The 15,578-nt window shown below is 53.9% G+C and overlaps 1 protein-coding gene across 4 annotated transcripts in view; it reads right to left on the bottom strand.

Annotated features, from left to right (window-relative positions):
• LOC139762776 (mitogen-activated protein kinase kinase kinase 7-like) overlaps positions 1 to 15,578 on the bottom strand; it is a 116,465-nt gene that overhangs the window by 52,325 nt on the left and 48,562 nt on the right. For 2 of the 4 annotated variants that reach the window (XM_071687914.1, XM_071687915.1), the window contains one exon: positions 12,546 to 12,701. The exons of the other annotated variants lie outside the window; for them this stretch is intronic. In XM_071687914.1, coding sequence (XP_071544015.1) covers positions 12,546 to 12,701 — 156 coding nt within the window. The remainder of the gene's footprint in view (positions 1 to 12,545; positions 12,702 to 15,578) is intronic. 4 annotated transcript variants of the gene reach the window in all.

Raw genomic sequence — 15,578 nt, 5'->3', positions numbered from 1 at the left:
TGTGACATGAAGTCATCAATATGTAACCCCCCGTGTGTGACATGAAGTCATCAATATGTAACCCCCCGTGTGTGACATGAAGTCATCAATATGTAACCCCCCCGTGTGTGACATGAAGTCATCAATATGTAACCCCCCGTGTGTGACATGAAGTCATCAATGCGACGTCGTACGCCGTGGAGAGTGAGTGATGCTGGACGGAGGCTCTCTCTCTCTCTCTCTCTCTCTCTCTCTCTCTCTCTCTCTCTCTCTCTCTCTCTCTCTCTCTCTCTCCTGCTACGGGCACTATTTCTGGTCACCACCACCACCGCTGCAGCTCCTCCTCCTCCTCCTCCTCGTGAGCCGCGTGCATGGTGCATCCACGCGCGCCGCGCCTCCCCCGACGCTCTGCACCACGAGGCACGCGTCGTCTGGCTGCTTCCCACAGTTCCTGTGTGAGGGGGAGGAAGGCCCAGGCAGGCACGCACGCACTCGAGGATGGACCGTTACGGTGCTCTTCGCTCGCAAAACGGCTAAGCTGTGGAAAACATTCTTCCCCTCTCTCTCGCGTCCGTCCGTCCCTCCTCCTCCTACACACTCCCTTCTACTGAGAGAGAGTCGCGTCTTCAAACGTCAGTGGAACTCTGGTTAACCTCTCTCTCTCTCTCTCTCTCTCTCTCTCTCTCTCTCTCTCTCTCTCTCTCTCTCTCTCTCTCTCTCCCACACACACACACACAGCTGGCGACGACGCCTCAGCGAGTACCAATGCCCCGGCCGCCAGCGCACACGGTAATCACCACGCCACACCACGGGCTGGCGTCAGAGACGAGTCGCTCCCTCTGTGTCTGGGCCCGACACCAGGTGTTGTCGTTGCCACACCCCCCCCCCTTTTCCCCATCACCAACCCCCCCCCCCCCGACCCCATCCCCATCACCTTACCTCACCCACAACCCTGTCGTGAACCATCACCAAATTTTTCGCCTCTTCTTCCTCCTCCGACACACACACACACACACACACACCTCACATAATCCTCTGGTTTCTGGTAGCAGAAGGTGTTCAATCGTACCCAAGGAGTTCAATTGACATACTTGAAGGGTTCAGTCGTTGTACACTCTGTAGGTTCAGTCATCGTACTGAGCCTGAGCCACGACCATCCCCATCAAGTGGCTACTTCACTGTGCAGCGGGTCCTGTGTGACCCGTGGGTGGGGAGGGAAGAGGTGGGAACGTTTCAACCCCCACCCGCGTCATCCAGTGAACACCTGCGACGTGCGGAACACCACGTCATGCATTACGTGCCAGGTGCACGGGAACGAGTGGCACAGGAACGCAGGAACAGTGTGACCCATGTGGCACAGGAACACAGGAACAGTGTGACCCATGTGGTACAGGAACGCAGGAACAGTGTGACCCATGTGGCACAGGAACACAGGAACAGTGTGACCCACAGGAGCACAGGAACACAGGAACAGTGTGACCCACAGGAACACAGGAACAGTGTGACCCACAGGAACACAGGAACAGTGTGACGCAAGTGGCGCAGGAGCCATATACTCAGTCACAGCCATGGTACACGAGCATGAACCCTGGCACAACGTGTACCGTCACTCGACGACGGTACAGACGTGACATCAAGACTGTGGGACGCCCAGACTGCGTGACTCACTGCGTGAGGCAGGTACCCCAACCCCACCTCCTCCTCTTCCTCCACCACCTCCCCACACTCAAGACCCAGGGTTGTGCTGGATGCACCTCCTCCTCCTCCTCCCCACATTCAAGACCCAGGGTTGTGCTGGATGCACCACCTCCTCCTCCCCACACACAAGACCCAGGGTTGTGGCCGGATGCACCACCGTCAGGAGCGTCAAGTCCCCACCTAACCTTAGCGGGTGACCATATGAGGACGACCACACGGAAACTCTCCCGTCGCCGAGCACAGAAGACGCTCAACTGTGCCCAGACACACATAGACCTCTCTCTCTCCCTCTCTCTCTCTCTCTCTCTCTCTCTCTCTCTCTCTCTCTCTCTCTCTCTCTCTCTCGCGTCCAGACATTCACAGACTCGGGACCTCTCTCTCTCTGTCTGTCTGTCATGAAGCTCACGGAGGCCACCCCGCCCGTCGAAGCCCCGGCTCTGCCACAAGACACCAGCTGGTACCTTCCCTACCACAACCACACTGGCTGACGTCACCACCACCACCACCACCACCACGTCGCCAACACCCTCGCCGCCAATCAAGACCCAGAACTTTTACACACACACACACACACACGCTTTGGCAAAAACGCCTTTAGTCATACTAGCGGGGTACACCGGAGCAGACAGGTCGAGAGAGAGAGAGAGAGAGAGAGAGAGAGAGAGAGAGAGAGAGAGAGAGAGAGAGAGAGAGTTCAACACTCAATAAACAGCATAAACCCGCCGTGCACCAGCAGGTGTGAGAGGCGGCCCAGTGTTGGGCCGGGCCTTGCGTAACGCCACCGTCGTTCCCCTGACTTTATGAGGGGCGGCTGCATGACACTATCATGAGCCAGGGACGAGAGAGAGAGAGAGAGAGAGAGAGAGAGAGAGAGAGAGAGAGAGAGAGAGAGCACGACCCCCCCACCACACACCCCAGGTACGACCCATCCACATGGGGGACGACGAGCCGGACCATAACCCTCCCCTAAACACCCCCACCAGGTACGACCACCTCTATCGTCACCATATGCAAAAAGGGGGCCGGAGGCGACCCCCTTCCTCTCTCTCTCTCTCTCTCTCTCTCTCTCTCTCTCTCTCTCTCTCTCTCTCTCTCTCTCTCTCTCTCTCCACGACCCGTCTCCCGCAGCTGGTGAACACACACACACACACACACACACACGAACAGATGGATCACGATATAAAAAAAAGGGGGAAAAAAAATTGTTGGCATAGGCGTGGGATGAGTCAGGGCTGGCCTGGGGCTGAGTCAGCCCTGAGAGCCCTCCTCCTCAGACAGAGTAACACACAGACACACACACACACACACACACACACACACACACACACACACACAAACACAAACACACAAACACACACACACACACACACACACAAGCCTCGTATTTCAAACCCTCCAGCCATCATGGTTTATCACACGACGAGATACATAAAAAAAAATATTTATATAAAAAAACTCCCCCTACATTCCCCGTCCCCCTTCTCTCTCTCTCTCTCTCTCTCTCTCTCTCTCTCTCTCTCTCTCTCTCTCTCTCTCTCTCTCTCTCCCCTCGTGTTGAGGTTAGTGAACCAGTGACTCATTCGGGGGCAAGCGAGAGAAATTATGAGGCCACAAGATGAGGACAACAGTGAGAGAACATGGGAATGAAGAGCAACAAAGAGTAGCGCGTCAGATGAAAGAGAACGGGAAATGTGAGGAAATAAAAGAGCATACTGAGTGAGTGAGGAATACACTGTGGTCCACTTTGTGAGGCGGTGGACCCTCCCTCCCTCATGAACCAACACTCGTGGTCCACTTTGTGAGGAGGTGGACCCTCCCTCACGAACCTCCACACCCTCATAGTGAGGTGGACCGTGCCTTATGAACCACGAGGTTGTTAAGCAGGTGGACCGTGCCTTATGAACCACGAGCTTGTTAAGCAGGTGGACCGTGCCTTATGAACCACGAGGTTGTTATGGAAGTGGACCGTGCCTTATGAACCACGAGCTTGTTAAGCAGGTGGACCGCGCCTTATGAACCACGAGCTTGTTAAGCAGGTGGACCGCGCCTTATGAACCACGAGGTTGTTATGGAAGTGGACCGTGCCTTATGAACCACGAGCTTGTTAAGCAGGTGGACCGTGCCTTATGAACCACGAGGTTGTTATGGAAGTGGACCGTGCCTTATGAACCACGAGCTTGTTAAGCAGGTGGACCGCGCCTTATGAACCACGAGCTTGTTAAGCAGGTGGACCGCGCCTTATGAACCACGAGGTTGTTATGGAAGTGGACCGTGCCTTATGAACCACGAGCTTGTTAAGCAGGTGGACCGTGCCTTATGAACCACGAGCTTGTTAAGGAGGTGGACCGCGCCTTATGAACCACGAGGTTGTTAAGCAGGTGGACCGCGCCTTATGAACCACGAGGTTGTTAAGCAGGTGGACCGTGCCTTATGAACACGAGCTTGTTAAGCAGGTGGACCGTGCCTTATGAACCACGAGGTTGTTATGGAAGTGGACCGTGCCTTATGAACACGAGCTTGTTAAGCAGGTGGACCGTGCCTTATGAACCACGAGGTTGTTAAGCAGGTGGACCGTGCCTTATGAACACGAGCTTGTTAAGCAGGTGGACCGTGCCTTATGAACACGAGCTTGTTAAGCAGGTGGACCGTGCCTTATGAACACGAGCTTGTTAAGCAGGTGGACCGTGCCTTATGAACCACGAGGTTGTTATGGAAGTGGACCGTGCCTTATGAACCACGAGGTTGTTAAGCAGGTGGACCGCGCCTTATGAACCACGAGCTTGTTAAGCAGGTGGACCGCGCCTTATGAACCACGAGCTTGTTAAGCAGGTGGACCGTGCCTTATGAACCACGAGGTTGTTAAGCAGGTGGACCGCGCCTTATGAACCACGAGGTTGTTATGGAAGTGGACCGTGCCTTATGAACACGAGCTTGTTAAGCAGGTGGACCGCGCCTTATGAACCACGAGGTTGTTATGGAAGTGGACCGTGCCTTATGAACCACGAGGTTGTTAAGCAGGTGGACCGTGCCTTATGAACCACGAGGTTGTTAAGCAGGTGGACCGTGCCTTATGAACACGAGCTTGTTAAGCAGGTGGACCGCGCCTTATGAACCACGAGCTTGTTAAGCAGGTGGACCGTGCCTTATGAACCACGAGGTTGTTATGGAAGTGGACCGTGCCTTATGAACACGAGCTTGTTAAGCAGGTGGACCGTGCCTTATGAACACGAGCTTGTTAAGCAGGTGGACCGTGCCTTATGAACCACGAGGTTGTTATGGAAGTGGACCGTGCCTTATGAACACGAGCTTGTTAAGCAGGTGGACCGTGCCTTATGAACACGAGCTTGTTAAGCAGGTGGACCGTGCCTTATGAACCACGAGGTTGTTAAGCAGGTGGACCGCGCCTTATGAACCACGAGGTTGTTATGGAAGTGGACCGTGCCTTATGAACACGAGCTTGTTAAGCAGGTGGACCGCGCCTTATGAACCACGAGGTTGTTAAGCAGGTGGACCGCGCCTTATGAACCACGAGGTTGTTAAGCAGGTGGACCGCGCCTTATGAACCACGAGCTTGTTAAGCAGGTGGACCGCGCCTTATGAACCACGAGGTTGTTATGGAAGTGGACCGTGCCTTATGAACACGAGCTTGTTAAGCAGGTGGACCGTGCCTTATGAACCACGAGGTTGTTAAGCAGGTGGACCGCGCCTTATGAACCACGAGGTTGTTAAGCAGGTGGACCGCGCCTTATGAACCACGAGGTTGTTAAGCAGGTGGACCGCGCCTTATGAACCACGAGCTTGTTAAGCAGGTGGACCGCGCCTTATGAACACGAGCTTGTTAAGCAGGTGGACCGCGCCTTATGAACCACGAGGTTGTTAAGCAGGTGGACCGCGCCTTATGAACCACGAGGTTGTTATGGAAGTGGACCGTGCCTTATGAACACGAGCTTGTTAAGCAGGTGGACCGTGCCTTATGAACCACGAGGTTGTTATGGAAGTGGACCGTGCCTTATGAACACGAGCTTGTTAAGCAGGTGGACCGTGCCTTATGAACCACGAGCTTGTTAAGCAGGTGGACCGTGCCTTATGAACACGAGCTTGTTAAGCAGGTGGACCGTGCCTTATGAACACGAGCTTGTTAAGCAGGTGGACCGCGCCTTATGAACCACGAGGTTGTTATGGAAGTGGACCGTGCCTTATGAACCACGAGGTTGTTATGGAAGTGGACCGTGCCTTATGAACCACGAGGTTGTTAAGCAGGTGGACCGTGCCTTATGAACACGAGCTTGTTAAGCAGGTGGACCGTGCCTTATGAACCACGAGGTTGTTAAGCAGGTGGACCGTGCCTTATGAACACGAGCTTGTTAAGCAGGTGGACCGTGCCTTATGAACCACGAGGTTGTTATGGAAGTGGACCGTGCCTTATGAACACGAGCTTGTTAAGCAGGTGGACCGTGCCTTATGAACCACGAGGTTGTTATGGAAGTGGACCGTGCCTTATGAACACGAGCTTGTTAAGCAGGTGGACCGCGCCTTATGAACCACGAGGTTGTTAAGCAGGTGGACCGTGCCTTATGAACACGAGCTTGTTAAGCAGGTGGACCGTGCCTTATGAACACGAGCTTGTTAAGCAGGTGGACCGTGCCTTATGAACACGAGCTTGTTAAGCAGGTGGACCGCGCCTTATGAACCACGAGCTTGTTAAGCAGGTGGACCGTGCCTTATGAACCACGAGGTTGTTAAGCAGGTGGACCGTGCCTTATGAACACGAGCTTGTTAAGCAGGTGGACCGCGCCTTATGAACCACGAGCTTGTTAAGCAGGTGGACCGCGCCTTATGAACCACGAGCTTGTTAAGCAGGTGGACCGTGCCTTATGAACACGAGCTTGTTAAGCAGGTGGACCGTGCCTTATGAACCACGAGCTTGTTAAGCAGGTGGACCGTGCCTTATGAACCACGAGGTTGTTATGGAAGTGGACCGTGCCTTATGAACCACGAGGTTGTTAAGCAGGTGGACCGCGCCTTATGAACCACGAGGTTGTTAAGCAGGTGGACCGTGCCTTATGAACCACGAGGTTGTTATGGAAGTGGACCGTGCCTTATGAACCACGAGGTTGTTATGGAAGTGGACCGTGCCTTATGAACACGAGCTTGTTAAGCAGGTGGACCGTGCCTTATGAACACGAGCTTGTTAAGCAGGTGGACCGTGCCTTATGAACACGAGCTTGTTAAGCAGGTGGACCGTGCCTTATGAACACGAGCTTGTTAAGCAGGTGGACCGTGCCTTATGAACACGAGCTTGTTAAGCAGGTGGACCGCGCCTTATGAACCACGAGGTTGTTAAGCAGGTGGACCGTGCCTTATGAACCACGAGGTTGTTATGGAAGTGGACCGTGCCTTATGAACCACGAGGTTGTTATGGAAGTGGACCGTGCCTTATGAACCACGAGGTTGTTATGGAAGTGGACCGTGCCTTATGAACCACGAGGTTGTTATGGAAGTGGACCGTGCCTTATGAACACGAGCTTGTTAAGCAGGTGGACCGTGCCTTATGAACCACGAGGTTGTTAAGCAGGTGGACCGTGCCTTATGAACCACGAGGTTGTTAAGCAGGTGGACCGTGCCTTATGAACCACGAGCTTGTTAAGCAGGTGGACCGTGCCTTATGAACCACGAGCTTGTTAAGCAGGTGGACCGTGCCTTATGAACCACGAGCTTGTTAAGCAGGTGGACCGCGCCTTATGAACCACGAGGTTGTTAAGCAGGTGGACCGTGCCTTATGAACACGAGCTTGTTAAGCAGGTGGACCGCGCCTTATGAACCACGAGCTTGTTAAGCAGGTGGACCGTGCCTTATGAACCACGAGCTTGTTAAGCAGGTGGACCGTGCCTTATGAACCACGAGGTTGTTAAGCAGGTGGACCGCGCCTTATGAACCACGAGGTTGTTAAGCAGGTGGACCGTGCCTTATGAACACGAGCTTGTTAAGCAGGTGGACCGCGCCTTATGAACCACGAGGTTGTTAAGCAGGTGGACCGTGCCTTATGAACACGAGCTTGTTAAGCAGGTGGACCGTGCCTTATGAACCACGAGGTTGTTAAGCAGGTGGACCGTGCCTTATGAACCACGAGCTTGTTAAGCAGGTGGACCGCGCCTTATGAACCACGAGCTTGTTAAGCAGGTGGACCGTGCCTTATGAACCACGAGGTTGTTAAGCAGGTGGACCGTGCCTTATGAACACGAGCTTGTTAAGCAGGTGGACCGTGCCTTATGAACCACGAGCTTGTTAAGCAGGTGGACCGCGCCTTATGAACCACGAGGTTGTTAAGCAGGTGGACCGTGCCTTATGAACCACGAGCTTGTTAAGCAGGTGGACCGTGCCTTATGAACCACGAGGTTGTTAAGCAGGTGGACCGTGCCTTATGAACACGAGCTTGTTAAGCAGGTGGACCGTGCCTTATGAACCACGAGCTTGTTAAGCAGGTGGACCGTGCCTTATGAACCACGAGCTTGTTAAGCAGGTGGACCGCGCCTTATGAACCACGAGGTTGTTAAGCAGGTGGACCGTGCCTTATGAACCACGAGCTTGTTAAGCAGGTGGACCGCGCCTTATGAACCACGAGGTTGTTATGGAAGTGGACCGTGCCTTATGAACCACGAGCTTGTTAAGCAGGTGGACCGTGCCTTATGAACCACGAGGTTGTTAAGCAGGTGGACCGTGCCTTATGAACCACGAGGTTGTTAAGCAGGTGGACCGCGCCTTATGAACCACGAGGTTGTTAAGCAGGTGGACCGCGCCTTATGAACCACGAGCTTGTTAAGCAGGTGGACCGTGCCTTATGAACCACGAGGTTGTTATGGAAGTGGACCGTGCCTTATGAACACGAGCTTGTTAAGCAGGTGGACCGTGCCTTATGAACCACGAGGTTGTTAAGCAGGTGGACCGTGCCTTATGAACCACGAGGTTGTTATGGAAGTGGACCGTGCCTTATGAACCACGAGGTTGTTATGGAAGTGGACCGTGCCTTATGAACCACGAGGTTGTTAAGCAGGTGGACCGTGCCTTATGAACCACGAGGTTGTTAAGCAGGTGGACCGCGCCTTATGAACCACGAGGTTGTTATGGAAGTGGACCGTGCCTTATGAACACGAGCTTGTTAAGCAGGTGGACCGCGCCTTATGAACCACGAGGTTGTTAAGCAGGTGGACCGCGCCTTATGAACCACGAGCTTGTTAAGCAGGTGGACCGCGCCTTATGAACCACGAGGTTGTTATGGAAGTGGACCGTGCCTTATGAACCACGAGCTTGTTAAGCAGGTGGACCGCGCCTTATGAACCACGAGCTTGTTAAGCAGGTGGACCGTGCCTTATGAACACGAGCTTGTTAAGCAGGTGGACCGTGCCTTATGAACACGAGCTTGTTAAGCAGGTGGACCGCGCCTTATGAACCACGAGGTTGTTATGGAAGTGGACCGTGCCTTATGAACACGAGCTTGTTAAGCAGGTGGACCGTGCCTTATGAACACGAGCTTGTTAAGCAGGTGGACCGCGCCTTATGAACCACGAGGTTGTTATGGAAGTGGACCGTGCCTTATGAACCACGAGGTTGTTATGGAAGTGGACCGTGCCTTATGAACCACGAGGTTGTTATGGAAGTGGACCGTGCCTTATGAACACGAGCTTGTTAAGCAGGTGGACCGTGCCTTATGAACACGAGCTTGTTAAGCAGGTGGACCGTGCCTTATGAACACGAGCTTGTTAAGCAGGTGGACCGTGCCTTATGAACACGAGCTTGTTAAGCAGGTGGACCGCGCCTTATGAACCACGAGCTTGTTAAGCAGGTGGACCGTGCCTTATGAACCACGAGCTTGTTAAGCAGGTGGACCGCGCCTTATGAACCACGAGCTTGTTAAGCAGGTGGACCGTGCCTTATGAACACGAGCTTGTTAAGCAGGTGGACCGTGCCTTATGAACCACGAGCTTGTTAAGCAGGTGGACCGTGCCTTATGAACCACGAGCTTGTTAAGCAGGTGGACCGTGCCTTATGAACACGAGCTTGTTAAGCAGGTGGACCGTGCCTTATGAACACGAGCTTGTTAAGCAGGTGGACCGTGCCTTATGAACCACGAGGTTGTTAAGCAGGTGGACCGCGCCTTATGAACCACGAGGTTGTTATGGAAGTGGACCGTGCCTTATGAACACGAGCTTGTTAAGCAGGTGGACCGTGCCTTATGAACCACGAGCTTGTTAAGCAGGTGGACCGTGCCTTATGAACACGAGCTTGTTAAGCAGGTGGACCGTGCCTTATGAACCACGAGCTTGTTAAGCAGGTGGACCGTGCCTTATGAACCACGAGGTTGTTAAGCAGGTGGACCGTGCCTTATGAACACGAGCTTGTTAAGCAGGTGGACCGTGCCTTATGAACACGAGCTTGTTAAGCAGGTGGACCGTGCCTTATGAACCACGAGGTTGTTAAGCAGGTGGACCGTGCCTTATGAACCACGAGCTTGTTAAGCAGGTGGACCGTGCCTTATGAACCACGAGCTTGTTAAGCAGGTGGACCGTGCCTTATGAACACGAGCTTGTTAAGCAGGTGGACCGCGCCTTATGAACCACGAGCTTGTTAAGCAGGTGGACCGCGCCTTATGAACCACGAGGTTGTTAAGCAGGTGGACCGTGCCTTATGAACCACGAGCTTGTTAAGCAGGTGGACCGTGCCTTATGAACCACGAGCTTGTTAAGCAGGTGGACCGTGCCTTATGAACACGAGCTTGTTAAGCAGGTGGACCGTGCCTTATGAACCACGAGGTTGTTAAGCAGGTGGACCGCGCCTTATGAACCACGAGGTTGTTAAGCAGGTGGACCGCGCCTTATGAACCACGAGGTTGTTATGGAAGTGGACCGTGCCTTATGAACACGAGCTTGTTAAGCAGGTGGACCGTGCCTTATGAACACGAGCTTGTTAAGCAGGTGGACCGCGCCTTATGAACCACGAGGTTGTTATGGAAGTGGACCGTGCCTTATGAACCACGAGCTTGTTAAGCAGGTGGACCGCGCCTTATGAACCAGAGTGTGGAAGGTGCCGGATCCCAAGCTTCACACACGTGCAGCTGGGTTGGCTGAGGGTGGTGTGTTTGGGGGTAATTCTGACGTGCGCGCGCAGCCTCAGCCGAGTTAAGCGCTGCACGCGGGGGTGAACCGGGGCGGTACGAAACGATTATACGTTCAATAAAACGTCGTAACGACGGATCAGACGCGGTTGCGTCAGTCACAACGACGATGTTACGTAGAGGGACGGGGGAGGGGGGGGGTGTGAGGGTTGTTTAAGGTGATGTTTATTAAATAGTTTAGGGTTCGGGGAAGCAGCGCTGGGCAACATTAAGTTATATTTACAAGGGGGGGAGGGGAGAAACACCTCCTCCTCCTCCTCCTTCTCTGGGATTAGGAGTACCGCTACATGTATCCGAGAAGAAAGAGAACGCGTGTGATTTAACTTTTTTTTTTCTTCCACACAAGCGACACAGACTATCACAAGCACCAGAGGCAGATCAAAGGCATCGTCTTGGAGCCTGATGCGTGAACACATTTTCTGTTGTGACTCGCTGCCAGACGTAACGCAGGTTCATATATATTTATATATGTTTCCTTGCGCTACCTTCCTAACGCGGGAGACAGCGACAAAGCAAAATAAATAAATAAATAATACATATATATATATATATATATATATATATATATATATATATATATATATATATATATATATATATATATATATATATATATATAATGCATGGAGGTTGAAGACTGAGAGAGAGAGAGAGAGAGAGAGAGAGAGAGAGAGAGAGAGAGAGAGAGAGAGAGAGAGAGAGAGGCAGCATCACATGTTACATGTACCCCAGGGGCTCCATGCGCCCTCCTGCCTGCCTGCCTCACTCACTAACACTCCCTCCCTCACTCCCTCCTTCCCTCCCTCCTGCCAGCGAAGCGGGTGATATTTATCAGCGAGCGTGGCCAGAGAGCGACAGGCGCGCCATGCGTGGAGCCCCGAGGGTACGTTCCTGGCGCACGACGGCACGACCCATGGGTGTGATGGCCTGGGCTTCGACTTGACCCTCCCTTATGATAGCCTGTACCGTCGTGCCGCAGGGCCGTACCGTCGTGCCACGGGGCCCGTACTGTCGTGCCGCAGGGCCGTACCGTCGTGCCACGGGGCCCGTACTGTCGTGCCGCAGGGCCGTACCGTCGTGCCACGGGGCCCGTACTGTCGTGCCGCAGGGCCGTACCGTCGTGCCACGGGGCCCGTACTGTCGTGCCGCAGGGCCGTACCGTCGTGCCACGGGGCCCGTACTGTCGTGCCGCAGGGCCGTACCGTCGTGCCGCAGGGTCGTCCGTCGTGCCGCAGGGCCGTACCGTCGTGCCGCAGGGTCGTCCGTCGTGCCGCAGGGCCGTACCGTCGTGCCGCGGGGCCTGTACCGTCGTTGCACGAGAGGTACACAAGTCCACACGTCCCACAACGACAATCACACAGTCATCTGCTCACTCCAGTCGTGGCTCCTCCCATCATCCACCTCCTCCTCATGCATCACGCACGCGTCCAAGACGCATATCCTGACTGGCAGAGACAGGCTGGTACGCAACACACACACACACACACACACACACACACACACACACACACACACACACACACGCGCGCAATACACACAGTAGCGGCAACACGGGAAACAACTCAAGAGGGTAGACGGGAGCACCCGCCAACACTGGTGGGGTAGCGACCGATGAGGACCACAGAGAGCCATGGGCTAGTAGACCACCACCACACAAGACACCCAACCCAACAGGAGAGGAGAACACGTGTGTACTTACCGTGGTAGGGGCCCGGGAGCGGGAGGGGCAACCACGGGTGGATCGCTGACGACGTGGGCGTCGGCGCAGGCGAAGGCGTGGGCGTCGGCGGTAAGGGCATGTCGGGGAACTTGGGGGCGTTCTCCACCCTCACTCCCGGCGCCCTCACAGAGGCGTCTGTCACGAGAAGAGGGCAAAGAGAGAGAGAGAGAGAGAGATGGGAGAGACGTGTGTGTTGGTTGGCTCAGGTGTGACAAGGAACTCAACAGACACATGGGGAGAGGGATGGGAGTTCAACAGCCACAGGGGGGGGTGGGAAGGGGTTCCACAGTCACAGGGAGGGATGGGAGTTCAACAGCCACAGGGAGGTGTGGGAAGGGGTTCGACAGCCACAGGGAGGGAATGGAGAGGTCTCTAAAGCCACAGGGAGGAGGGGGGGGGGGGTTGACAGCCACAGGAGGAAGAAGGAGAGGTTTCGATGGGGGGTTCGACGGGCACAGGGAGAGGAGGGAGAGGCTTCGATAGCCACAAGTAGGTGAGGAAGGGGGGAAGGGGATCGACAGCCTCAAGGAAGGGTGAAGGGGGAGATCGACGGCCACGAGCAGGGGAGGGAAGAAGGGTGTGTTCAACATCCAGGGGGAGGGAGGGTAGAAGGGACTCCCAACAGCCAGAGGGAGGGGCAGGAATGGAACTCGACAGTCACTGGGACTGGATGACAGTGGTGGTGGAGGTCTGACAGCCATGAGGAGGAAGAGGAGGATTGTGGTGGGTAATACTGGGGGACCGGGGTAGGTGGAGGAGGGATGGGTTGGAGGTGGATGGGGATGAAGGCGGCAGCAGCTCCTGACATTAATTCATTCACTGGCAATCAATAATCACAAGTTGGCACGACTGTGGGGGCCATGCTTGGCCGGGCCGGCCCTCCCTCCAGCCAGCATCACGTTACACCACCGCGGGATGTTGACCCTCAGAGGGTGTGAGGGTGTGTGAGACGTATGGTACATCACGACCTCCGACACACGTTTGGTGAGGGGAAGAAGACGAGAAGAGAAAGAGGGGGGGGGGGCCTGAAATTCAGGGGACGTATCACAACTGCTGCTCCCCCCTCCTCCCACCCTACCTCTCCCCCAGCATCAACCACACCGTCGTCCACAACACTTGTGTGAACCTGGACGACGAGGGGTTATGCACAACATTATCATGAACCACTTCATCACAACCCTCCCCACCCACCCCTTCCTCAGGTCTGAGATGTGATGGGGGGATGAGGGATTACCCCAACACAGCCACGGGTGACCCCCTCCATGAGGTCAGGGAACTACATACATCCATACTGGGATGGAGAGAGGGAGGATGAGGGAGAGTGAGGGAGGATGAGGAAGGGTGGCTGCTGCATTCCTCACACCCTCTATAGCCCCATGCTGACCCTGTAGCCAGTACAGACGTACTAAGTCTTTCACACTGTTATCATTATTATCATCATCGTCACTGAGGCTGGCAAATAAAAATACAAAACAAAAATACAAAACAAAACAAAATCATGCATTACAATATGTATTCAAACTCCCTCCTCCTCCTCCACGGAGGATCTATATGAATATCATCTGAATTCTTTTTAAGATGTTAGAAAGTAAACATGGATTAAGTTCACCGACTAAGGATCCCAGTTTCCAGTTACAGAAGCAAAGGATCTTACAGTTTCCAGTTACAGAAGCAAAGGATCTTACAGTTTCCAGTTACGGAAGCAAAGGATCTTACAGTTTCCAGTTACGGAAGCAAAGGATCTTACAGTTTCCAGTTACAGAAGCAAAGGATCTTACAGTTTCCAGTTACAGAAGCAAAGGATCTTACAGTTTCCCCGTTACAGAAGCAAAGGATCTTACAGTTTCCAGTTACAGAAGCAAAGGATCTTTCTTTTTAAGAAGAATAAAACCCTAAGTACAGTGTTTTTCAACCCGGGGTCCTTCGACATTTTAATGTTCCATCGAACATATTCCAAAATTGTTTCATAACCATAAAACTGAAGAGTTATGGAGGCCCAGTAGCTCAGAATTGACAGATACAGGTTATCTGTACCTTGAGTCTGGACACTGTATGCCACAAAACAGCTTATGATGGGATGAAATCTTTGCTTCAAGATAGATGGCGAAAGGGTGGATGGAAGAAGTCCGGGTTGCAGAATATATATATATATATATGGCATATATATATATATATATATATATATATATATATATATATATATATATATATATATATATATATATATATATGACACGTGGCTTACAGAAGTCCTTCTTCAACTGGAACAAGGCTGGAAAACACTGTCTTTAGGGTTATAGCCAACAGTCTACCACACGGGGCATGCTTGTCATGCACAGGGCTCCAGGCAACAGACTTCAGCCGTGGGGGGTTCCAGGCTACAGCCGTGGGGTTCCAGGCTACAGCCGTGGGGTTCCAGGCTACAGCCGTGGGGGGTTCCAGGCTACAGCCGTGGGGTTCCAGGCTACAGCCGTGGGGTTCCAGGCTACAGCCGTGGGGGGTTCCAGGCTACAGCCGTGGAGTTCCAGGCTACAGCCGTGGGGTTCCAGGCTACAGCCGTGGGGGGTTCCAGGCTACAGCCGTGGGGTTCCAGGCTACAGCCGTGGGGTTCCAGGCTACAGCCGTGGAGTTCCAGGCTACAGCCGTGGGGGGTTCCAGGCTACAGCCGTGGGGGGTTCCAGGCTACAGCCGTGGGGGTTCCAGGCTACAGCCGTGGAGTTCCAGGCTACAGCCGTGGAGTTCCAGGCTACAGCCGTGGGGTTCCAGGCTACAGCCGTGGAGTTCCAGGCTACAGCCGTGGAGTTCCAGGCTACAGCCGTGGGGTTCCAGGATACAGCCGTGGGGTTCCAGGCTACAGCCGTGGGGGGTTCCAGGCTACAGCCGTGGGGTTCCAGGCTACAGCCGTGGGGTTCCAGGCTACAGCCGTGGAGTTCCAGGCTACAGCCGTGGAGTTCCAGGCTACAGCCGTGGGGTTCCAGGATACAGCCGTGGGGTTCCAGGCTACAGCCGTGG

Source organism: Panulirus ornatus, chromosome 44 (assembly GCF_036320965.1).
Source record: "Panulirus ornatus isolate Po-2019 chromosome 44, ASM3632096v1, whole genome shotgun sequence".
In the NCBI taxonomy this organism is placed as follows: Eukaryota; Metazoa; Arthropoda; class Malacostraca; order Decapoda; family Palinuridae; genus Panulirus; species Panulirus ornatus.
This window is presented reverse-complemented; position numbering and strand designations above follow the sequence as displayed.